This window comes from Physeter macrocephalus, chromosome 4 (genome assembly GCF_002837175.3).
Source record: "Physeter macrocephalus isolate SW-GA chromosome 4, ASM283717v5, whole genome shotgun sequence".
Lineage (NCBI taxonomy): Eukaryota > Metazoa > Chordata > Mammalia > Artiodactyla > Physeteridae > Physeter > Physeter macrocephalus.
The window spans coordinates 76666880-76692261 of record NC_041217.1 but is presented as its reverse complement, the minus strand read 5'-3'; the positions used below and the strand labels follow the sequence as shown (position 1 = coordinate 76692261).

At 44.2% G+C, this 25382-nt stretch overlaps 2 protein-coding genes across 5 annotated transcripts in view; both read left to right on the top strand.

The window, feature by feature from the left end:
• Window positions 1-6759, top strand: part of LOC129392072 (uncharacterized) — a 70743-nt gene extending 63984 nt beyond the window's left edge. For 2 of the 3 annotated variants that reach the window (XM_055084363.1, XM_055084362.1), the window contains exons 2-4: window positions 239-374; window positions 2275-2366; window positions 6541-6759. In XM_055084363.1, coding sequence (XP_054940338.1) covers window positions 6553-6759 — 207 coding nt within the window. In that variant the 5' untranslated portion in view covers window positions 239-374; window positions 2275-2366; window positions 6541-6552. Of the gene's footprint in view, window positions 1-238; window positions 375-491; window positions 537-2274; window positions 2367-6540 lie in introns of all 3 variants that reach the window. The other variant, XM_055084364.1, reaches the window with a different exon arrangement.
• Window positions 6760-6768: 9 nt separating this feature from the next.
• BCL9 (BCL9 transcription coactivator) lies at window positions 6769-21697 on the top strand. Of its 2 annotated transcripts, none has more exons than XM_007130794.4 (7): window positions 6769-6853; window positions 7822-8138; window positions 9348-9537; window positions 10456-10555; window positions 14318-16559; window positions 17742-18002; window positions 19382-21697. In XM_007130794.4, the coding sequence occupies exons 1-7, from the start codon at window positions 6801-6803 to the stop codon at window positions 20461-20463; spliced, it is 4245 nt and encodes a 1414-aa protein (XP_007130856.1). In that variant the 5' UTR covers window positions 6769-6800; the 3' UTR covers window positions 20464-21697. The 2 variants fall into 2 exon arrangements, with proteins under 2 accessions (XP_007130856.1, XP_007130854.1); XM_007130792.4 differs by having other exon boundaries at window positions 19346-21697.
• The last annotated feature ends 3685 nt before the right edge of the window (window positions 21698-25382 follow it).

Genomic DNA, 25382 nt, shown 5'->3' with positions numbered 1-25382 from the left:
GATTTCGCTTTTCTAAACTTCCCAGTCTTCAATAGGATAGAAGTAGGCTATAGTGCTCCAGCTTCTTGCATTTTGAGTTTTAGTGGTTTTGCCTTCCTTCTCCATTTTTGACCTAATTATTTTCTTACTATTCCTTCCTCCAAATATTGTTTTGGTCACAGAGCATTGGGGAATGGGTGGTTTTCTTTGCCGATGGTGTGATGGGGTATGAACTTTTCTATTCTTCTCATTCCTGTAGGACTGAACGTGGGACTAGCTGGTGTTACTCCACTTTGACCTAAAAATTCCTTTCTGTTTGGGAGGCAGAGATCACTCTTGGAAAGTTCCTCTGTGTCCCAATGTTAGAAGAGAGAGCAAGTTGGACATCTTGAAAGGTAAAGAGCCTGATGATGAGCACGTAACTTCTGTGATTCAGTCTGTGCATTTTGGATTTTGTTTCTGCTTCTGTAGGGTCTCTTGTAAGTTAAAACTATATTTGTTCATTACTGTAGCAGTTCCCAAGGCAGAGGTCATCAAGTTAAATGCAAGTCATAACTGTAAGTGCAATTACCTTTTACTTTCCTATGAACAGGGACTTCTGCAATAAATTATTTCCTAGGAAAGGCAGATGGTAAGAAGTTAAACAAGTATTTATTGTGTCATCATTGATTTGTATGAATGTGAGGCAAGGGTAGCAATACACAAGCCTCAAGCTCATTATAATACACGAATCAACCAGCATTTATTGAGTTTCTTTTGGGCCCTGAGATGATGACACTTTCCTCAGGGGGTTCCCTGACTATATATAGCAGGGATACAATTTTTAAAGTGTTCTAACAGTGTCATGAATGTAATGCTGTGGGGCCATGGAGGACATTCCTGGGGATGGTTTGGAATCAAAGAAAATTTCACAGAGAAGGGATATTTGTGCTGACATTTTACTTTGGGTAGCCATTACTCTAAATGATGATAGATGACGTTCATTTTTGAATGGTTAAATTCTGTCGAAACTCTTGAGCTTGATATAAATTTATTTGCTTGCTTAAAGTTTGTTAGCTTTGAAGGACAGTAGGTGAGTTTTTACCCTTTGAGTATGAAAACATATATTAGCATTTTGTTTGGACCAGAATTTTCTATGTAAGTCCATAGTATAGTTTTCTTTTCTCCACATGTTTGGGAAAGATTGGTTCTTCCTATTGTGTGCTTTTTCTGAGAGGAAGCCTTTTAGTAGTTGGCATGCCAGAAGTTAAGAATGAGCTAGGAATGGAATCCTGAGGCCTTTTAGTTCCACATTCTAAGTTTGATACTATGCCTTTTATGGTGTAGTGGTCATAGCATAGAAATGAAATTTGTTAAACATGACATAGTTGTAATAAACTTGACTTCTTAGAGCAGGAGAGTGGAAAAGGATCATTGGAAGAGTTGAAATAGGAATTATAGAGGTGATTCTGACCTAAGTTAGACTAATTTGTGAATTTATTTACAACTTTGTGGTAACCTTATAGAGTTTCCTTTTAAAGATTCCTAAATAATTTGGCCTTAGGACAATCTGGAACTTGGTTCTTCCTTGCCATTTCAAAACTATAAATTCTGGGCAAAGGCGGAGGCTTGGTGTTATAATTCTAGTTTACAAGGACTAATGTTGGAAATTGTTCTGCCTGGTGAGTTACTTAGTGTTTTATTGAATTTTCTAGCTAAAGTCAGTATAGCATTTCACACAGTAGGCCCTCAAGCAAAGGAAATCATATGGTCCTGTTGTTCAGTCATATGTTCCCCCAAAAGTATGTGAAAATAAATTTCCTTGCTGCATGCTTGCCATGTAGAGTTACAGTTGAGAGTAGGGAGGAACTGTGAATGGTGTGCACTTTGTGAATTCAAAAGTGTATCTGGAAGTTTGAATCTTTCACCTTTACAGTCAGCTGTCAATTCTCTGTACTAATTAGGAATGGGAAGAAGCAAAAATGTGAGGGGTTTTTTTCCTACTAAATGTTCAGAAAAGTAGAAAAATTGATTTTATTTGCTATTAATATTTTTCCAGTTTCTGAAAAGAAAATACGCAGTTGGGAAGGAGGGAAAGTCACAAGGCCCTTGAGATCTCTACAGATTGGATAATATACCCTTTAATAATTGGAAGGTGATTCTGTTTACATGGGAGGTGATAACTTCCTCTTAAACTAATAGTCTAGAATAAATAGGAAACCTGTTCTTCTCTTAAGATAGTAACAAAATGCTACTATTGATTTTTTTTTTTTTAATCACTTAGAAACTCTTCTTCTTTATTTTATCCTCATCCAGGTGAGGGTCACCTTTGAGACAGGGGTTCCTGGACTCCGCAAGCTCCTCCCCTCCAGGATGAGCACTGCTGTATCGTGACCCTTGGGGTTTTGGTGAGTAGCCTGATGGATGATAGCACTAGAGAGCATGCCTGGCTTAGAAAGATGATCTTGGGGAAAAGCTTCAACTTTTATTCAACAGATATTTTTTGAGCAAATAGCATGTATCAGACACTATAGTAAGTGCTAGGAATACAAGGATGAACAAATCAGTCTTGACCCCTGCCTTCGTGGAGCCTAGCATGAGAGATGAATGTTACGCAAATGATCACATAATCATACAACATGGGAAATGTTGTGAAGGAAAAACACAGAATGCTATGAAAAGAGTGTAATGGAGAATTTCGTCTAGATTAGTGGCTTTACAGTATCCTTTCTCTCTGAAGAAGGAACACTGAAGCTGAGATTTTCTTCACTCAGCAAAAATATTCAACTTGATATGGAAGGTCAGGGGTGAGGGAGAGAGGTGTCAAGAATGACTCCAAATTTCTGTCATGAGCAGCTGGGTAGATGAAGGTGCCATTTACTAAAACATAGAAAACTGAAGGGAAAATACTTTTTTGGTGGGGAGGCTATATACAGATGAAGAATTCATCTTTGTCTTTGTTAGGTTTCAGACATCTAGTGAGATGTCAAGTTGGCAGTTGTGTATACAGGTCAGCAGAGCAGAAGCTGAGCCGGAGATGGAAATTTGGGAGTTGTTGGCATGTAAAGAACTTATAGAATAAGAAGAGAAGAAGCCCCAGGGTAGAGTCATGAGGAACTCAAAATTGTAGAGGTTGGATAGAGAAGGGGCCAGCAAAGGAAGCAGATGAAGAGTGACTTGAAAGGAAGGAGGAAGACTGGGAAGGTGTGGTATTATGGGAACCAAGAGAGGGGAGTTTCAAGAAGGAAGTGATCAGCTGGCAGAGTCTACGAGATGGAGTAAGATGAGGTTAGAAAAGCGGTCAGTGGTGACCTTAACAAAAGTCATGGTTTTTGTGATCTGTGGGTAGAAGTTGGTTTAAAATGGTTAAAGGGTGAATGGCAAGTAAGGAACTGAAGACTGTGTGTTATCAACTCTGGTAGAGAATCTTGGCTCCAAAGGGGAATAGAATGCCAGAGCTGGTTTTGTTTTGCTTTAATTTTTATTTTTTTTTAATCTGGAAGATACTACAACATGTCTGAAAGCTGATTGGACATATCCAGGAGATGCAGGACGTAGAGAGGTGGCCACTGGAGAGAGTGAGGGTGCTTAGTAAGCTGGAAGGGATGGGACCTAGACCACCTGTGTGGTAGGACTGACCTTTGGGGAGAAGTGGGCTTTTTTTTCGGTTTCATTAATAGGGAAGAAAGATGGGATAGGTACTGATAAAAAGAGATTTGCAGGTTTGGTGGTGAGGAATCCTGCCTGGTGACTTCTCTTATCCCTCTTAAGTCCTGGGCAAGGCCATGCACTAGGAAAGGAGGATGATGGTTGGAGACGGCGAAGGTAAGAAATGCCATTAGGCAGGATAGGTGAGTGAGCTTGCTAGAGGATGGCAGTAGTCACGGTTAGCCTGGATGTTTATGTTGTGCTGCTAAGCATTTTCTATGTACTGGCTCACCTTGTCCACTAAGTCCATGCTTAGCCAGGCACTGCAGTGATGAAGAGCATGGCCAGCGTGTCTGGCTGAATGCCAGCTCCACCACTTACTGGGGTGCGACCCAACTTACTTGGGCAAATTACTTACTGTTTCAGAGCCTCAGTTTCCTCATCCCTAAAATAGGGATAGTAGTAGGACCTGCCTTCTGTGGTTGTTGTGAATGAGTTAGTATGTACACATAGTAAAAATTTTAAGTATTATTTAAGAAGAAAAGAGAGAAAAATTATATAAGCAGATCTTAGAGTTAGGAGATTTAGTTATACTGGGGAAATATCTCACTCTGGCTACAATTAACCATTCCGTGGAAGATCTTTTCTAGTCATTAAAGGTAAACATTTGAGCACTAACCTGAAAATGTAGGAGCTGAAAGAGTCTCATTTTATTCTTTGGGGTTGTATGATAAGATACTTGGCAGATTTCTTGCTTGGTTGTTTTTGGTGTCAGGCTAAAGCTAGGGTGACTTATTTCAACAACTCCCTTGGATTAGGGGTTAAAACACCTGGATTTTATTCCCATCACTAGGTGAGCCCACAAGCTTGTTTCAGCCTTCTGTGCTGTCTCTCCACCCATAAAGTTATGGTAAGGAGATGGCTTAGAGGAAAGAGCAGGTCAGAGAACACTGATGCGAAACCTGGGAGAAGCCCATTCACACCTGTGTGCTCCATCCATTCATCTGTAAAATGCCGTTGATTATTATTATTAGAAATAATCTTTGCCACCAGCTCATCAGAAATGCCTGGCAGATTGAGGTGATTTGATATTTGTAATATGTTTAGAGTTTCTTTGGAAGGAGAGTGCAACACAAGTGCCAGGTGTTTCTGCTCTGAGGGGAGCTGGGTACATCACCAAGAGTCCAACCACATTCTTAGTACACCATGCTGAGTATTATAGAAAAACCAAAGAACTTTAAAACAAGGTTCTTGTCTTCCAAGAGCATAGTCTGCATAGGGAGATAAAAAAATACACATGGGACTATTCAATTCGACATATGATTGAATGCTAGAATGTGTGATGCAGACAGAAAGTACCAGAAGAAGTTACAGAAGAGGGCTCTATAGGTGATAACTTCATTTTTTTTCCTGAGATAAATGTTTTCTGATGGCTTTGTCCATGCAAGATTCATTTACTACTTCTGTTTTACCAGCGATTCCCGATGTTTAGTGGGAGGTTATAATATGGCTTATGATCATATATTACGTTGAACTTGACAACCACAATCAGTTTTATAATCTAAACTGGGAAAAAAAAAAAAAGCTAAAGGTGGTGGGGGATAAACATACAACCTTAAATATAATCAAGACCAAAATGTTTTTAGGATGCTTTCTCCCAAGGTCAGGATAGAAACATTCCATAACATTGTATTCTAGTTCTTTTTCCTGACTTCTTCATTTAAAAGAAAAAAATGTGATTGTATGCACTCAGAACTTCCATAAATTCCTTTCATGGTCTCAGGTAAAATCACTGGGACTGTTGCAAATTTCTAAATGAAGAAATAGACGTCTAACACTTGACAATGATCATATTCAGTGCCAAGTCCTAGAATATAATGGACCCTCCCAATTTTAGTCCAGTTCTTGAGCCTCTCAAAGTGTATGTAACACCTAAGCTACTTCTAACTCCCTTTTATTCTTTAGCCACTAATCCTGCATCTAATATCCTCATTCAATCCTATCCCCCATGGGTAAGATACCAGAAGGTAGAGCGGGAGGTGCGGGGGGACAGTGGTTACCAAAAAACCACATTGGAACTGCCCTGGAAGGAGCAGTGACTGAAAGTGTATCTTGGTTTTCCCTGAACCAGTTTAGGCTTCCCTAAATAAAGGGCTTTCTCATTTGTTCTCTGGCTAGGTTCTTGACCTTTATGCTTCAAATTAGCCTTGCAAATTGGCTCAAAAAATATCTTAGCCTTCAAAGATGTTCTTTTACCTTCCACATTATGGATCATTCCCATGCTTACCCATGCCTACAGCTCCTGTCATTAAGCAGTGAGAACACAGGACGCATACTCAGCATAATTTAGTAGAAAGATCCTAGAAATCAGGGGACAGAACTGGTTGTATTTGGTATTGGCTCAATAGTTGATTTCAGAAGTACCTCCTTTAATGTCTCCCCACCCTGAGGCCCTGAGAATATAAACAGAGAGTAATTTGTTTCATGGTTTGAGATTGGGATGGGTTGGTTACATTTCGGAGCCATCAGAGGTGAAACACCAGATAGTTGCTATGGATTTGGAGTACTCAGTGGTTTCAAAGCATTGTTTTGAAGAAAGAAAAACCCAGGTTTTTGAGGGTTTTGTATTTGGACGTAGAGAAATGTAAGGGAGGTTATATGGTTAAAGATAAAAATGTCTTTCTCATCTGCTTATAAATGCCTGGTACACGAAGCTTGGGTGGGAGGCTTGTATGCTTGGCAGAAAGTCTTAGTCACTCTTCAGCTGCTTTAGCACCAGGGCCTTTTGGCCGGAGTATGAACGTCTCCCTTTCCTTTAACCCTCATGGAAGCTGAGGAACCATCTAGCTCTGCACCATCAAGTTGGCGGTGCTTTAGCCTTGGTCCTGCTGTAAGGGTGTTTGATGTGTCTGTTTTTGCTCTTTTTGCTCCCAGTGTGCCCTGGAGATGCGAGATTTTCCTTTGGCAGCAGGAGGCACACACCCAGAGAATGCTGGAGCCGCAAGGGGACAGGACCCACTTCCACAGCGGAGAAAAACAAAGAGGAAAAAGGCGTGCAGGTGGCCAGCGCTAAGGGACTCGCCCAGCAAGCAGTGGGCCACTGCCGCTGTCCTCAGCAGCTGTTTCTGCTGCAGCCCGAGAGGAACTCGGTGAGCCCGTCCCTGTTTGTGGCTGCAAGCTCAGGATTTCAATCAATGCATTCCAGTAACCCTAAAGTGAGGAACTCTCCGTCAGGAAACACACAGAGGTGAGGGCTAGGGCCTGGCCCAGCTGCCCCCTTGAGGATGTCATAGTGGACCATGAATGCTCATTGGTGGAACAACATGTTGAATTAGAAGCGAATGGGGAAAGAAAAAAAGATAAGTAAATAGTGATAGAATAGTGAATCAGAGTTTAGGTTAGAGTTTTCCTCTGTTATTTTTTGTCCATTATTACCTGGCCACTCCTATTTACCACCCCTCTCCTCACCAAAACATAAAGAAAAAGACCTTAAAGACCAGCCAGTACAGTGAGCTAAACTTGGCAAATGAGGAAACCGAGACCTGGAATGGTGAGAGGCCTAAGGTCCTAGAACTAAAACACCAGCCCCTGGACTCCCACTGTGAGGCTTTTTCCTCTGTTCCATGGAAGTTAAGCTGATGCCCTAAAAGAATTTTTTCCTTCTCCCCTGGTGGCAGTGGTTAGTGTGTCTGCTCTGGTGGGATACTGCTTGTTCAGGGAGTAGTGTCCTGGAGGGTTTCCTTAACCTGCCAGTCATGGACAGGTTTCCTCGCACTCTCCTGGACCTGCTCGTATTTTCCAGCAGGGAGGCTAGTCTCTTGTTACAGCTGTTCCTTGTCATCAGCCGAGGGGTGGGTGGTATTTTGATCTTAACGATGTCTGTTTGTTTACTCTGAGCTAGTCTTAGTGTGAGAGTCATTTCTCTATGTACATAGAAACCGTTGTCCTTTATTGACAGAAGCCCTAGAGATGGGTCCCCATGTGACTCTAGGGTTCCCAAGACCTGGCAGGCCACTCTGCTTCATCCTCCTCTCTGTTGGGAGCTCTGAGATGAGAGCAGGGGAGGAGGGAGCAAGCAAGGGGATGCGGTGAAAGGTGGGGTGGTTACTTAGTGGTCCAGGTCTCCTTGACCTATGATAAAAATCAGTCCTCCCTAATTTGTGCTGCCCAGTTGCATCCTGTGTCTGATCTCCTTTTGTTATTTGTCTCTTTTAGTAGCCCTAAGTCAAAGCAGGAGGTGATGGTCCGTCCCCCTACAGTGATGTCCCCATCTGGAAACCCCCAGCTGGATTCCAAATTCTCCAATCAGGGTAAACAGGGGGGCTCAGCCAGCCAATCCCAGCCATCCCCCTGTGACTCCAAGAGTGGGGGCCATACCCCTAAAGCACTCCCTGGCCCAGGTGGGAGCATGGGGCTGAAGAATGGGGCTGGAAATGGTGCCAAGGGCAAGGGGAAAAGGGAGCGAAGTATTTCCGCCGACTCCTTTGATCAGAGAGATCCTGGGACTCCAAACGATGACTCTGACATGAAAGGTATGTCTATAAGATATTTGAGACTCAGAGGGAAGTAGGTATTCCTGAGGAAAGGCCTCTGACATTGGTGGATGCCAGAGAGCCTAATAGCAGCCAAGTGGGGAGAGTAGGCGCATCAGATTCAGGAGTTCTCGCAGTTTAAGATGGAACTATTTCTGGTTGTTTTCCTACTAACTGAAGAGTAGTTTGGAACCACCTTGTTGGCTTCTTGCTCTTGAGGATGCAAGCGTTTTAGGATGTTCCACGGCCCTAGCCACGTTCTTGTGGATGTTTCTGGCCTCCATGCTCTTTGTACTTAAGTGTCAAGCCGGTAGCTCCAGTTTGTCTATGCCAGGGTCCACCCTGGAGCGGTCTTTCTGACACTCCTCTTCTCAATCAGATTCATCCTTCAAGACTTGGGTTTTGTGCACTCTGGCTGCCATTTGGCCAGAGTTGTAGGCACAAGAGGCAGCCCTGGCACTAGTCCAGGTTTGTCACAGTCAGTTTCAGTGTGGCAGGAACGAGTGGCTACATGTAGTAGAGATACAGTAGGCACCAAAATGGAGTGAGCCAGAAAGAGTACGGGACCAATGGCTGTGGTTTTAGGCTTTTTCCTCCTAGTATAAAACAAAAAATCTTAACTATAGGCCAGAACATGAAACTAGTATTCAAGCAGTGGAAGTGTTACTTCCCGACCCAAATTTGAAATGAGAACCTGGGTGATCGTTCCCCTGTTTTTCCTTTCTTCTTCAGGTGTTTGTAGGAGGCCTGTTATGAGTGCCAGCACTATGCTGGGGGCTGGGGGTGCCATGGTCAGCAAAACAGAAACAGTTGCTATCCTCAAGGGTTTGAATGCACCTAGACAGCGGATCATTAAACAATTACAGTAAAATTTGATAAATGCTGAAATAAGGGGAGTTAGGGGGCTATGGGTTCAACTAGCAGGGGCAGCCAGTCCAGGAGGATCCAAAAGGGGTTTCCAGGAAGGAGGGACATTTATGCTAATATCTGAAGAATGCATAGTAGAGAAGTAAGGAGGTGGGGGAAGAGTGCTTTGTAATTAGTCATTTAGGGAGAAGTGTATTTGTGTTTTTATGAATAGAAGAGGTTTCCTCTTAGCAAGGTACTTCCTCCTTGAAATTCTCAAGGTGTTTGCATTATGATGCTGTAAATGCTGGCAGAAAAAAGAGTTTTATTCGTTCTGTGACATGACTCTTTTCTTTCTTTTAGAATGTAATTCTGCTGACCACATAAAGTCCCAGGATTCCCAGCACACGCCACACTCGATGACCCCGTCAAATGCTACAGTCCCCAGGTCTTCCACCCCCTCCCATGGCCAGACTACTGCCCCAGAGCCCACACCTGCTCAGAAGACTCCCGCCAAAGTGGTGTATGTGTTTTCTACTGAGATGGCCAATAAGTAAGTTGATGGCTGTGTCTTGCTATTGGCGTGGCTTGCGTGTTTGGGCATCTAAGTTCTTATTCCCTTTGAAGATTGATCCTTTTTTTGCCCACTTGTATTATTACTTAAAGTTAACGCTACAGAAAGAAGTAAAATAAAATATAAAACCTCCCCACCCCTACTCCCCAGAGGCAACCATTGATGATACTTCCTTGGCTTTCCTTCCAGAAATTTTTTGTGCTTGTACAAATATACATATATATACTTTTTTAAACACAAGAGGGATTGATTGCACAATATACACTTTTCTGCAACTTACTATTCTTTTTTTTTTTTCTCCTTACTATTCTTTTTAAAATGACACAAGTAATGTCCATTTTGGAATAATTAGAAAATGTAAACAACTAAAAAAAAATCTCAGGAATTTACAGAGATAACTACTGTGAACATTTTGGTACATACGTCTCTAGTGGATGGATGGCTCAATGGATATTTATTTATTTTTTTAAAATGTGAATATACCCTAGTTTTTTTCATTCAAGATTTTAAAAATTAAGATATAGAATGAATCTTGGCAGCCTTTAATTATTATTAGGTGTGAGAATTCATTTTACCCATCTTGGGTTGGGATTTTGAACTAGGATTCTCTATAAAACACCTACTAGAGTGGATGGCTTTGAAGGAGAAAATCCTGGGGGTTTTTAGTATCTCTTTTGAGATTTGCTAATGGCTATCTTTTAATTTCAGAAGTTTGATGGTAAATGATAGACAAATAATGAAAACCTTTTTCTCTTGATTTCTTCTCATTCAACATTGCTGGTGGTTCTTTATACTTCTTCCTCTCTTATACCAGTTTAATCGGGTTAAAGTGCTTTGGATTTACAGTTAGTGAAATAGGAACAAGTCCTAGTGTGTGCATCTCTTCTGTCTTTGCAGAGCTGCAGAAGCTGTATTGAAGGGCCAGGTTGAAACTATTGTCTCTTTCCACATCCAGAACATCTCTAACAGCAAGACAGAGAGAAGCACAGCCCCTCTGGTACGTCATTTTGGAAATGGAATAATGGTTTAAAGGTTCTGCAGTGACCGTAAAGGTGGGAGATGGTGAATTTCACTGATACAGAGATAGTCTTTTTTTTCTTCTCCCAGTTTTACTGAGATACAATTGACCGACAGCACCGTGTAAGTTAAAAGTGTACAGCCTACTGTACTGTATACTGTATACTTTAACTTACATACGTGACGAAATGATTACCATCATCTCATATAGATGCAAAATTAAAGACATAGAAAAAATATATTTTTTTCTTGTGGTGAGAACTCTTAGGATGTACTTTCTTAACAACTTTTATATAGAACATATGGCAGCATTCATTATATTTATCATGTACATTACATTCTTAGTACTCATTTATTCTATAACTGGAAGTTTGTGCCTTTTGACTACCCTCCTCCAATTCTCCCTCCCCCAGCCCTCCCACTTTTGGTAACCACAAATCTGATCTCTTTTTCTATGAGTTTGTTTGTTTGTTTGTGGTCATTGACCTACAACACTATGTTACTTTGTGGTATACACATAGTGATTCAGTATTTCTATACATTTCAAAATGATCACCATGATAAGTCTAGTTACTGTCTATCACCATACAAAGATATTACATAATCATTGACTGTATTCCCCACACTGTGCATATCATACCTGTGACTTATTTATTTTGTAACTGAAAGATTGTACCTTTTAATTTTCCTCACCTATTTCTCTCCTCTCCCCAATCCCCTCTCCTCTTTCAGCTACCTGTTTGTTCTCTATATCTATGACTCTGTTTCTGTTTCGTTATGTTTGTCATTTGCTTTGTTTTTTAGATTCCACATGTAGGTGAAATCATACAGTATTTGTCTTTCTCTGACTTATTTCACTTAGCCTAAACCTTCTAGGTCCATCTATGTTTTTGAAAATGGCAAGATTCCATTCTTTTTTATGGCTAAGTAATATTCCATTGTATATATGTACCACATCTTTATCTATTCATCTATTGATGGGCACTTAGGTTGCATCCATATCTTGGCTATTGTAAATAATGCTGCAGTGAACGTAAGGGGACATGTATCTTTTCTAATCGGTGTTTTTGTTTTCTTTGGATAAATACCCAGGAGTGAAATTGCTGGATTGTATGTTAGTTGTATTTTTAATTTTTTGTGGAATCTCCACACTGTTTTCCATAGTGGCTACACCAATTTACATTTCCACCAACAGTGTATGAAGGTTCAATGGGAGATAATCTTGATGGTATAAACTACATTCTGAGCATTTAACCTAATTGTGTGGTTTTAGGCATATCACACTGCATTGGCCTTTTCTACTAACACGCTGATATATTGATGAATTACTAGGAGAGAAGAGGTACAAAATAAAAAAGGAGATATTTAGATATCTTAGGATTTCCGTCATGTAGCCATCTCTGGGAAATTCTGAATTCAGACCCTCTGTACAGAGCAGGATTTTAAAAAATAGCAAACACTCTTGAGCTACTTGAAGAACAGAGAAAAAGCAGCAACAAAAACTACAGTACTGGAGTACATGCTGATGATACCATAATTAAGGTCTCAGTGACTTTCAAAATGATTCTTATTTATTTCAAAGTGAGAGAACTATTGAATGCTTTTAATTGCTTGATATTTCCAAAATTATAGTAAATGTTAGTCTGTTTTCTCTCTGGAACTTAAGCACCTACTATAAATTACATTAGAAAATGCATATAATGGTTGTTTTAATACATGTAGTGTTCCAAATTGAACCAAAAGATATTTCTTGTGTCTCACATTGTCAAGGCATTGCACCAAATGCTTTGGGGACACTAGAGGTTCAAGATACAGTCCCTGCGTTCAGGAAGCATAAAATCTAAAACTTGGATGAGTCTTAAACATGGGAAAAGTTAAATGACAATAAACGACTGAAGTGACAATTCAATACAGAATGGATGACATTTCATCCTTGTTGTATATGAGCATAGAAGTCCCCCCTGTGACATAGCAGGCTTAGGCTTTCCTAGGCCTAGAAAAAGAATTTCATGTCCCTCTGTATCTCTGCTACTCAAGGGTAGACGATGGATATATATAATATTGTAAATGTATATATTTTAAAATTTATACTTTAAAAATATTTGTTTATTTATAATTTATATTGTTTCGGAATGCACAGGGTACATTGCAACTCAAACTGACATTTTATTGACTTAATGACAGATCTTAAATCATTAAGACAGTTTTCACCTCCACCTTCTCTGGTACTAAAATGAAATCAGAAAAGGAGTTAATAAGGAAGGAATTGGGAATAGTCCAATCACCATTGCTCCAAATCTAAAATAAAAAGGGTGGTACTAAACTGTTTCTTCTGTCACGGTCACCTTGTAGGAAATCAGTGACCACCCTTAACAACAAAACCAAACTTAAACTGGCACTGGAGAGAAAATTAAGGTGACCTCCACACTCCAGTTAAGGAGTCAGAGAGACAGAGGACACTGCAACATCATCCAAGTTTAGCCAGTCTTACCCCCACCAGTCTCAGTCTGCAGACACAGATGCATGGAGAATACCAGCAAGTGGAACATTTGCATACATACCCACGGAACGTGAACTGTTCGTGTTCAGGGATACACGTGATGATTCCTGTACAAATCTGCGCCTTGATAAATGTTCCAGAGAGTAGGTGGGGATGTAAGTAAGAGTGTTAGGGGTTTGGAAATACAGGCTGGATTAAGCGAACAGGTAGGAGCAAGTGAACATCAAAAAGGGATCACGCGGCTCACTGGAGGCTGGTGAGAGATCCCTTGATGGAGTCGCTAGACTGGGCCCGTCTGTTCTTCATTACCGCCCTTCTCTAGTACCAGTACCTCCAGCAGTGCTGAGGTGTAGACCCAGAACATTACGAGTCCCTCTTCCAGACACTGACAGTGTCCGTGTCACCTATTGTAGGTGAGCGTGCCTTTACCCAGGACTTAGTATAGCATTGGTACTTAATAAATAATAATAAGGCAATCATCCAGCCTGTAGAAAGGGCCGTGTGCTGTCTATTGGAAAGAACAGATCAAGAGACACCACGAGCTAGATAGCCTCAGATTTCTCTGCAGACCCTTCCTGCCTACAGATGATCTTACTACAGTTAATGTACAAATTCTCGTATGGAATCAGTGATCACAAACAGAAAACAGAAATCGGAGATGTCAGGCCCCTGGAAACTCAAGGAGAGGAGTACTTCACTAGTCACCGTGCCAGGGGAAACACTGAAGTGGAGCGGCCGTACCTCCCGCCTGTGACGGGCAGAGCACAGAGCTGAAAGTGACAACGATTTTCTCTTTCATTTGAAAACATTAGACTTTTTGATTGACAATGAGAAGTCTACATACCCAGTTATACTTTCGGGGAAAGAAAAAGGTGTTAGGTACAGCCTCCCACATACCAAGAAACTAATCTCTCCCTGAATCAGAAACACATAGTAGACATGTGATATCAAACCTGTTCCTCGAAATAGATACTCAAATGTATTCACTTTGGCAGCGTGGCTTTCCCTTGGCATGCTTTAAAGTTATTCAGCAAGGGAAAGAGGATGCCGTTTGACAGCAAAGTGTGAGAAAGAAATCAAAATGTCTGCATGTCCAGAGTGGGGTTGTACATGAGCAGTTTCTACAGCAAGTGTCAGTGTAGATTTATGTGGCTGGGACAAGTCCTTTATAACATATCTTGCTCTTTTCATTGCCCTTCTGTTCAGTTCACCAATGATTTTTAAAATCTCGTTTATCTTCAGAACACACAGATATCTGCCCTTCGGAATGATCCGAAACCTCTCCCACAACAGCCCCCCGCTCCAGCCAACCAGGACCAGACTTCTTCCCAGAACACCAGACTGCAGCCAACTCCACCCATTCCGGCACCAGCACCCAAGCCTGCTGCCCCCCCGCGTCCCCTGGACCGGGATAGTCCTGGGGTAGAAAACAAACTGATTCCTTCTGTAGGCAGCCCTGCCAGCTCCACTCCACTGCCGCCAGACGGTACCGGGCCTAACTCGACGCCCAACAACCGAGCAGTGACTCCCGTTTCCCAGGGGAGCAGTAGCTCTTCAGCAGATCCCAAAGCCGCCCCGCCCCCACCGGTGTCCAGTGGAGAGCCCGCCCCGCTGGGAGAGAACCCCGATGGACTATCTCAGGAGCAGCTGGAGCACCGGGAGCGCTCCTTACAAACGCTCAGAGATATCCAGCGTATGCTTTTCCCTGATGAGAAAGAGTTCCCGGGAGGACAGAGTGGGGGACCCCAGCAGAATACTGGGGTGTTAGATGGACCTCAGAAAAAACCAGAAGGGCCAATACAGGCCATGATGGCTCAATCCCAAAGCCTAGGTAAGGGACCTGGGCCCCGGACAGACGTGGGGGCTCCATTTGGCCCTCAGGGACACAGAGATGTGCCCTTTTCTCCGGATGACATGGTTCCACCTTCCATGAACTCCCAGTCTGGGCCCATTGGAGCCGACCACCTGGATCACATGACCCCTGAGCAGATAGCGTGGCTGAAACTGCAGCAGGAGTTCTATGAGGAGAAGAGGAGAAAGCAGGAGCAAGTGGTTGTGCAGCAGTGCCCCCTCCAGGACATGATGGTCCCTCAGCACGGGCCACGGGGAGTGGTCCGAGGGCCTCCCCCTCCGTACCAGATGACCCCCAGTGAGGCCTGGGGGCCTGGGGGTGCAGAGCCCTTTGCTGACGGGATCAACATGCCCCATTCTCTGCCCCCGAGGGCCATGGCTCCCCACCCCAACATTCCAGGGAGCCAGATGCGCCTCCCTGGATTTGCAGGAATGATGAACTCTGAAATGGAGGGGGCTAATGTCCCCAACCCAGCATCTAGACCAGGTCTTTCTGGAGTCAGCTGGCCAGACGATGTGCCAAAAATCCCAGATGGTCGAAACTTCCCACCTGGCCAGGGCGTCTTCAGTGGTCCTGGCCGAGGGGAACGTTTCCCAAACCCCCAAGGATTGTCCGAAGAGATGTTTCAACAGCAGCTGGCAGAGAAACAGCTGGGTCTGCCCCCGGGGATGAGCATGGAAGGCATCAGGCCCGGCATGGAGATGAACAGGATGATCCCTGGCTCCCAGCGACACATGGAGCCGGGGAATAATCCCATCTTCCCTCGAATACCAGTGGAGGGCCCGCTGAGCCCTTCTAGGGGTGACTTTCCAAAAGGAATGCCCCCACAGATGGGCCCCGGTCGGGAACTCGAGTTTGGGATGGTTCCTAGTGGGATGAAGGGAGATGTCAGTCTAAATGTCAACATGGGATCCAACTCTCAGATGATACCTCAGAAGATGAGAGAGGCTGGGGCGGGGCCCGAGGAGATGATGAAGCTCCGCGCCGGCGGTGCAGACATGCTGCCTGCTCAGCAGAAGATGGTGCCCCTGCCCTTTGGCGAGCACCCTCAGCAAGAGTATGGCATGGGCCCCAGGCCGTTCCTCCCCATGTCTCAGGGTCCAGGCAGCAACAGTGGCTTGCGGAATCTCAGAGAACCAATTGGGCCCGACCAAAGGACTAACAGCCGGCTCAGCCATATGCCACCACTACCTCTCAACCCTTCTAGTAACCCCACTAGCCTCAACACAGCTCCTCCCGTTCAGCGCAGCCTGGGGCGGAAGCCCGTGGATCTCTCTGTGGCAGGCAGCCAGGTGCATTCCCCAGGCATTAACCCTCTGAAATCTCCCACGATGCGCCAAGTCCAGTCGCCAATGCTGGGCTCGCCCTCGGGGAACCTCAAGTCCCCCCAGACTCCATCGCAGCTGGCAGGCATGCTGGCGGGCCCAGCTGCTGCTGCTTCCATTAAGTCCCCTCCTGTCTTGGGGTCTGCTGCTGCTTCGCCTGTTCACCTCAAGTCTCCATCACTTCCCGCCCCGTCACCTGGATGGACCTCCTCTCCAAAACCTCCCCTTCAGAGTCCCGGGATCCCTCCAAACCATAAAGCACCCCTCACCATGGCCTCCCCAGCCATGCTGGGAAGTGTAGAGTCAGGTCAGTATGCTTTCATCCTCACAGTTGCACCTTAAAGCCAGAGATTGCAAAAGCCTGATTTACATACTTTAAGAAAACTGGTGTCTTAACCTGATTATGCAACCAAAGGAGGTGGCTTTTGCCAAGATGGACGTATTTGTGGCAGAGTGCATAATCGTTATTTCCATGGGGTTATGCTCTTAGTGCAGAATATGTTTCTCAGGACTGGGAGGAAAATGGGAAATGTGTGTCATTTCACTGAATGATTTACATTTGCACAGTGAACTCACAGTGGTGGAATAGAATGTCTCAACAGTGGGTAAATGTGGCTTTAAATACTAGATCCGCCCACTTCAAAGGGCTGCCTTCATCGTGTCAAGAGAGCCTGAGTATTATCCCAAGCAAAGAGGGGAGGCTTTTGAGAGACTTGAGTGGTTCTCGTAAATATGTGTTGACCATAGAAACTGTTACCGAAACTTTCTCCTTGGTAAACTGCTGTTCTCACAGATCAGCTACAATTTATTAGTATTTTCTTCCTAGGAGAAGCTCTCACTGATGATGGTGGTTTTGTGAACGGGACCAGAGGTGGTCAGTGGAAGATGAGCACTGAGGTATAAATACTAGGTCTGTGCTGTCTCCACTTGAGAAAGACTAGAATCAGAATAAGATAGGAGATTTATCCTACCAAGCTAAAGTGTGTCTCTCCGTTGGGTAGCAGTTCACAAAAGCAGTACAGTGGAGTTGCCCCCCTCAGACCTTTTCAGTTCAGACATCTTGGTGGCAGAAAATCAATCAAGAGCGTGTATAGGGCGATTCGGTTAGTACCTGGGGTGGGATTGCTAATCTGGCTTTCTAGCATACTAATGCCTGAGTCAAATTCTGAATTGTGATTGGCACGGGAAAGAGGTCCATAAGAGTTGCCTGTAACCCATGGTTTTCCCAAGTTTGAACTAATATTTCTTACGCATTCTTGGTGCGTTTGTCTTCCCATCTGCTGAGCTGTCACCTCCATTCACACTGCAGTCTCCCTCTGCACACACACGGAGCTTGACTAGAGACTGATGATTCATGTCCTGGGTTTAATAACACTGTCCTGTTCATCTGTCTCATTCCTGGCCCTGCTAGTTCATAACGATAGGCCCAGTGGCTTTCAAGAGAAATTTAATTCCCTGCCTTTTTTTGTTTTATTTTGCTTTCTTCTAGGTGGCCCCCCACCTCCTACAGCCAGCCAGTCTGCCTCTGTGAGTATCCCGGGAAGTCTTCCCTCTAGTACACCTTACACCATGCCTCCAGAGCCGACCCTTTCCCAGAACCCACTGTCTATTATGATGTCTCGAATGTCCAAGTTTGCAATGCCCAGTTCTACCCCGTTATACCATGATGCCATCAAGACCGTGGCCAGCTCAGATGACGACTCCCCTCCAGCTCGTTCTCCCAACTTGCCATCAATGAATAATATGCCAGGTAAGAAATCAGGAAGATAGGATGTGGAGCTAGCTCTGGACAAAAAAAAAAAACTTCTTGAAGTCTTTTCTTGATGGCTGGACGTTCACCAAGTTGAAAAAGTATACCATCTGAGTTAGTTTCAGTAAAACTAAAGTGTCTTGCCTAGAGGAAGAGAATGATCACAGTATTTTTTATTAGCTTAATTCAGTATTTGTTGATAAGAAAGCAGGTTTCTTTATAGTTCTCGTCATTTTCTTATGGAAGTTTTGATGCTTCTGTGTACCTAGATGCTTTTTTTTTTTTTTTTTTTTGTTGGGGGTTGGGGAGGTCCTTCCGGCACAAAACTGAGAGCGGTATCTTTTTAACATGCTGATCGGAATGTCTTTAGTCCTCAGATATTTTCCTGGAAGGGCAGCCTCAAACCACAGGCAGCCACAGGATTTCATACAATGGAAAGCCCCTGTTTCCTAGAGAATCACTTTCTTTATGACTAGAGAGGGAATAAAATTCCTCCCTTCCCTACTCATTCTGTTCTCCTTCACTCCTACACCTCCCGTCTCCCCAGATCTCATTAGTAGGACATGATCTGGGATGGTGAAGGTGGTCAGTAAAGAGACCATGACTTTTGAGCCATGGGTTTCTGGTTCCAGTTCCATTCTGATTGTTAGGGATGCTCTTTATTATCAGGCAGGTTAGGGCATGCTCCGTGGGTGGCACAAGCACCATCCTTACCATTCTCAGTGGTTAACTCCATGGAGAGACCAAATATTTAAATGTCCCAGAGACCATAGTAGAACCTGTGTGTTTTCCTTTTCCATTAAAAGTTAGCTTTTCTTTACCATTTCATATAACGTAGAGTTCGAAATGCTCTCTCTGTAACGTAATATAAAATAGCGATGCCAAGTATCAATTGAAAAAGGCCTGTTTGGTTTCCTTGTTGTTATTGCTGATACTTAGACTCATAGGACTGATTAGTCCTCTTTCTCCAGAAAGGACCATACTAAGTCATCCAGGCAAATTGTTTTCTTCTATATTAAATGTCTCCAATGAAGAAGACTGTACTCATTTGCATATTCACTTGTAACTTTTCACACAGGAGACTTTCTTCCTAGCTGTCTTCTATATACCTTTGTGTCCTACAGTTTAAGACTCAATAATATATTGTCTTGTAGAGCTGTTGGTTTGTGTGCCCCAAAATGTATTATAATCTTATTGAGGGCAGAGATTGTGCATTGTATATTTCCCCAGCACAGTACCGTGCACACTTGATGCACAATAGGTTTTTTGTTAATTTGATTTATGATAGTTTTCCTGACTTGCTTTTGGTTAAGTTGATTCCTTTGATATCTTTATTTTTCTAGGAATGGGCATTAATACACAGAATCCTCGAATTTCAGGTCCAAACCCCGTGGTTCCAATGCCAACCCTCAGCCCAATGGGAATGACCCAGCCACTTTCTCACTCCAATCAGATGCCCTCTCCGAATGCCATGGGACCCACCATACCTCCTCATGGGGTCCCGATGGGGCCTGGCTTGATGTCACACAATCCTATCATGGGGCATGGGTCCCAGGAGCCTCCGATGGTACCTCAAGGACGGATGGGTTTCCCCCAGGGCTTCCCTCCAGTTCAGTCTCCTCCACAGCAGGTTCCATTTCCTCACAATGGCCCCAGTGGGGGGCAGGGCAACTTCCCAGGAGGGATGGGTTTCCCAGGAGAAGGGCCCCTTGGCCGCCCCAGCAACCTGCCCCAAAGTTCAGCAGATGCAGCACTTTGCAAGCCTGGAGGCCCAGGGGGTCCTGACTCCTTCGCTGTCCTGGGGAACAGCATGCCTTCAGTGTTTACAGACCCAGATCTACAGGAGGTCATCCGACCTGGAGCCACCGGAATACCTGAGTTTGATCTGTCTCGCATTATTCCATCTGAGAAGCCTAGCCAGACACTGCAATATTTCCCTCGAGGGGAAGTCCCAGGCCGTAAACAGCCCCAGGGTCCTGGACCTGGGTTTTCGCACATGCAGGGGATGATGGGCGAACAAGCCCCCAGAATGGGACTAGCATTACCTGGCATGGGAGGTCCAGGGCCAGTGGGAACTCCGGACATCCCTCTTGGTACAGCTCCGTCCATGCCAGGCCACAACCCAATGAGACCACCAGCCTTTCTCCAGCAAGGCATGATGGGACCTCACCATCGGATGATGTCACCAGCACAATCTACAATGCCCGGCCAGCCCACCCTGATGAGCAATCCAGCTGCTGCCGTGGGCATGATTCCTGGCAAGGATCGAGGGCCTGCCGGGCTCTACACCCACCCTGGGCCTGTGGGCTCTCCAGGCATGATGATGTCCATGCAGGGCATGATGGGACCCCAACAGAACATCATGATCCCCCCACAGATGAGGCCCCGGGGCATGGCCGCTGACGTGGGCATGGGTGGATTTAGCCAAGGACCCGGCAACCCAGGAAACATGATGTTTTAAGCTGCTAAGATTGGATGTGCCGATCCTTGTCAAGATGAGATTCCAGGTCCTGAGAGCTGCTTTGAGGGAGTTCCAGGAGTACTGTTGGTCATGCAATAGGAGAACAGAGACCCAAGGGCTGCTTTGGGGGAGGGGGGAACTCGAGAATGTATGGATTTATCTGAAAACAAATTATTCATTTAATCAACAGGTGTGTTTTTTTTAAGATTTATTTTTTAAAAATTATTTTTGTGGACTTGGGTATCCCATGATGGCACCTACTTTTGGGAATCTGTAGCCGTGCTTTGAGAATTGCCATGGGTCATGTGTTGCACCATTCTCTGTATGTTTACGTCCTTTGGACTGGCTTCTCCCAGGATTCTTTTCTGGTTTTGTTTTTGCTTTGGGCTTTATTTTTTTTGTGTGTACTGTACTATATTGTAAAAGGGATTTTAGCAGAGACTTTAGTCTTTGGGACAAGAGAACAGGAATGCTGGGCTGTTTACTTTAGGTGGAGAATCCATCTTCAGACCTTTGGACTATTTTCTTTCAACTCCAGTGTATAGAAAAACCAAACTACGACCTCAGAGCAGAGTATTAATGAAAAGCACAAAAAGAGGAACTAAGTTCAGCGAGGGGTGGGGGGAGGGGGGAGATTTTTCTTTTTAAAAATAATGATGCTTAGGACATTTGTTTTTCAGTTCAAGTGCTCTTCAGCACTGTCTGTCTCTCTCCCAATCTGAAGACCCACCTTCACATTTTCCTCTTGTTTTCCCTCCTCTCTCCTTCCCTATCTTCTTGGTTAAGTGAGTTTCCTCCTGTTGTGTCCCCCACTGGTGACCCCCTGCTTCCCTCCTCTCTTTTTCCCTTTGGCAGCTGCAATACACGGTGTTATTTGGGGGAAATAAATCTAACGAAGCCTCGCCTTCCATGCCGAGCGTTGTCCCGGCTCTGGGAGGGAAAGGTCTGTCTTTGGGATGCTCGATGGTCTTCTTTGCCCTTCGTCTTTTCTTCCCCAACCTACCCTTCCCTGCCCACCTTGTTTTCTGTTCTCCTTTTATTAGGAATTCCCAAGTGAATTTTATTAATGTGGGAGTGGAACAGATGCTAAAAGCTATCCAAGATTTTGTTTTTGTTTTTAATTTTGTGTTTCCTTCCCTTTCCTCCCCGTCCCATGCGTCAAACGTTCTGTGTAACCTCCATTAAATTTGGTACAAAACCACTCACCAGAGCTGTGGTGTCAGAAAAATAAAATATATTGTTTCTTACAAAATTGAATTGCCTTTTTTGTCCATTTGGATTCCTGTTTGTTCAGTATTGGGCATATTAGTTGCCATGTGACCCAGAAGCATAGTAGCTTTGTATCGGAGTTGATCTGGGTGAAGGTTAGGGGAAGTACATAAGAGCGCTTTTGCAGATGAAGCGTATTGCTTGCTGTTGAGGAGTAACTACTCGTGTAGACTGATCCTGTGCTGTTTCTGTCCCAATCAGGAAATCCTAGCTATAGGCAGAAGAGCAGCCCTGGTCCCCATGCCCCACCTCTAGAGGCAATTCATGGTCTTTACTGGGAATTTTTGTGAGCCAGTGTAATGGTGTGAAGTAATTAAGAGGCCAAAGGTATATTTTTAGTCATTTGAAAAGCCATGAAATGTCCCTGGAGCTTGTCAAGGTGAAGTGTTCTTACTGCACCCGCAATCGTGGGTCTCTGTCGTCCTTTCTGCTTCCCCACCTCGCTGCCTGTCCGCATCCCCTCTGCAGGCCCTGCTCAGTCTACACGGTTCACTTCCACGCACACACCTTCGGCACGTCAGTGTGTGTCCCGCAAGGTACGCCTCTAAGGGACCAGCTGTTTGTGTTTCTGTGCAGTAGGTTTGTTCTGGTGTGTGTATTTGAGTTGTAGGCGTCTTTAGCTAAGCAAGTGGGCGTCCGTGTGCGTGTTTGTTCTCAGGTGAGAGAATCTAAGCAAGGAGCAGCAGGTGCAGAGTCGTCTGCAGACGGGCTTGTACAGATTGGGCTCTGCTGGCGTTCCACAGTCTGAGTTTTACCTGTGAATGTTTCTCTCTCTTGCCGAGAGTGTTCTGAGAGTCATTTTCTCTTCCACCTTCAGCAGCACTATCTTCTCAGTAACACAAGAGCCCCAGACCACAAAAGTGAGATTTAATTTGAGCACCTCCTCTACCAGTCACCTCCACTCTACTTGCGTTCCCTTGCAAAATCTTGAGGGGCCCTAGGAAGTAGGTCGTAATCATCTCATTTGCAGTTAAGAGAACTGGGCTCACTGGTTTAAGAATTCTGAGATCTTTACAGAGGGTCCTGAGCGGTGAAAATTTTACGTTGTGGAGAAATAAGGAGAGTACAACGAGCATTTTGTTTCATGAATTTAGCCCTGTTCCTAGGTTCTCTGGCTTTGAAGTAATAGAAGAGAACAGGGAAACAGCTAGGCATGGGGAGCGTGAGATGAGAGCCCTGAAAGGAAGGCTGGGACCTGGCATTTGTCCACTGGTCTGGCTTCGTGGGCAGCCCCACTTCCTGCTGCATCTCATAGTGCTGTGGTCACTAATGCTGTGTGGTCTCTTTGCGTCTGTCCCAAGGAGGGAGCCAAAGGCAGGCAGGAGTCTTGTGGACCCTTGCTGGGAGAGGCTGGGGAATGTGGCGCTCCGCGCTGCCCCCTGCTGGAGAACGTGCAGCAGTGCAGACCAACTTACCCGTTTCAAAGGAGCTGGGTTTTGAAAAGACCCCTTCGTAAATCTTCATTCATTTACATTATCAGCATATACATTTCATCATGATGACATCTGATAAACTAAGTTCATTTGGGGTTTAAATGTAACAATTTCTAATTTGCCACTCTTGCTATGAAATAAAATCACATTTGAGAGGTTGGATGCTTTTGCATGGAGAACTAATGATGCAAGATTTTTAAAAAAATCAGCGAAGGGGTGATAAAGATGTTTCATGTTAACATAATCCCGTGAAAGCCAAGGCAGTCTCTCCCACTCCTGCCCCTGCCAAAATTTGGGGATTAAATGAAGGAGATACAATAATGTGTAACTTCATTTCTGGGGTAAGTGGTGAGGTGTGGATCATACCATTATTTCTTAAGGACTAATGAAGCATATGTGGTATTTTCCCTAAAACAATGTGAAATAAAATTACTTTTTTAAAGGATCTGCACTTATAAATGAAAACAAGCAAACATTACTGAAGGGGCCTTATGAAGGGTTGGGGCAAGAGAAAATAAGTTTTAAAACAATTTTACATATTTTAAAGCTATGATCCAAAAAATTGATCCAAAATGTCTCCCAGCCTCCCTGCTCTCCTGTACTTCTTGATATTGTGATCGTGATGCAACTTCTGTCATCAGGGCAGCTTCCTGGCCATGTGACCTGTGCAGCTGCACAAGGCCCGGCTTGGTTTAATGCTCTGCTGTCACATGTTGAAATTCTTAATAATCTTTGAACATGGGCTCCACATGTCCGTTTTGTACTGAGCCCCACAGATGAAGTAGCCGGTCCTGGCTGTTGTGAAAAATTCCAGCAGCTCCACAGCAGAGCTGGGATCCTGGTCTCTATCTTTATTCTTGCTTTCTCCTTCCCAGTGGCCGGGAGTACCCTAGACAGGGTGGGTACTGTGTTCCGTTTAAACTGTCTACACTTTAGTCACTTCCTTTTCATTTTCTGACTACTTTTAAAGTGCTGAGAGGAGAGGAAAGCTGTGTTTAACCCAAAGACTCATTTATTCAGCAACCAGCAACCATTTAGAGAGTGCCTAGTGTGTGTCAAGAACTGTGCTAAGGCTGGGACCGGGAAATGCGTGTGTGAATTGACCATTCCGTGCACTATGATCATTGCCATAGTGAAGGCGTGGACAGAGTGCCACGGGCCAGAGAAGAAGGTACGGTGAAGACTCCACGAAAGGTGGTTTTGAGTTTACTCTTGAAGGAGGGAGTACTTCCTGGTGGAGGGTGGTGGTAGGCTTTTAAACAGGAAGTGGGGGCAGCAAAGGCCTGCTTGTTGCAGCCGGCTGGGCTCTTCAGAGGGGGTGGAGAGAAGAAATTAGCACAGAAAGAGAACAGGCCACAGGAGAACCTAGGGTGGCCCACTGAGGAGTCTGAACTTCCAAGTTTTAAGCACGGGAATCTGGTGATGAGATTGGCTCTGCAGAAAGATTACTGCCCTGGGGTGTGGAGGATAGGCTGGGGGAGGGGTGAGAGAACCACAGGAAGATCACATGCAAAAACTTGCTTATTCTACGAAATCTTTAAACTCACAGACTCATCTCTTTTGCTTTAAAAAACATCAAATTGCATCATATTTCTTCTGCTGCTTAAGTAAGTTGAGCCTACTGTCCCTTTCTTTTCTCTAACCCAGACCAGTCATGTTTTTCAAAATCACAAACACTTACATTTAAGAAAAGTCAAGGAATCTTAATTTGGTGGTAAAATTTTAATGACACATTTAAAGCAAACAGTTTATGGAGCCCAGAAGCCGGTTTGTGGCCCAATATTTTATATTGGAGGGAGTTAAATCATAAACTAGATTAAAAAGAAGGTATGCTATGAGGATTGTGTAAATTAAAAAAGCCTCTCTCTCTTTCTCTCTCTCTCTCTCTCTCTCTCTCTCTCTCTCTCTCTCTCTCACACAGCTCCTTATCTGGGTTACTGTAACAGACCCGATCTGTTTTCTGCCTATAGGTAACCACACTTCAACTGTTAACTTTCTGGCTCAGTGCTTAGTTGTGCTTGGCAACCAATACTGCCAGAGGAAGAAGGTGAGTATATGATCACAGAAAGAAGATAAAGAGAAGGTTCAGAAATGAGTTCCTCACACGTATTTAAAGCATGGAAAAATTCCGTTATTTCACCAAACATACAAGAATTCAGGCTTCCCTTACAAAATTCCCCCCTCAGAGCCTGAAGCAATTATGAGGGACCCTGGGGT

Excerpts from the sequence above, each read along its gene's own strand:
- BCL9 (XM_007130792.4), top strand. The coding sequence starts at position 6,801 with ATGCATTCCAGTAACCCTAAAGTGAGGAACTCTCCGTCAGGAAACACA. Across the intron at positions 9,538-10,455 it reads TCTACTGAGATGGCCAATAA|AGCTGCAGAAGCTGTATTGA; the intron begins GTAAGTTGATGG and ends CTGTCTTTGCAG. Across the intron at positions 18,003-19,345 it reads ATCAATGAATAATATGCCAG|GAATGGGCATTAATACACAG; the intron begins GTAAGAAATCAG and ends TTATTTTTCTAG.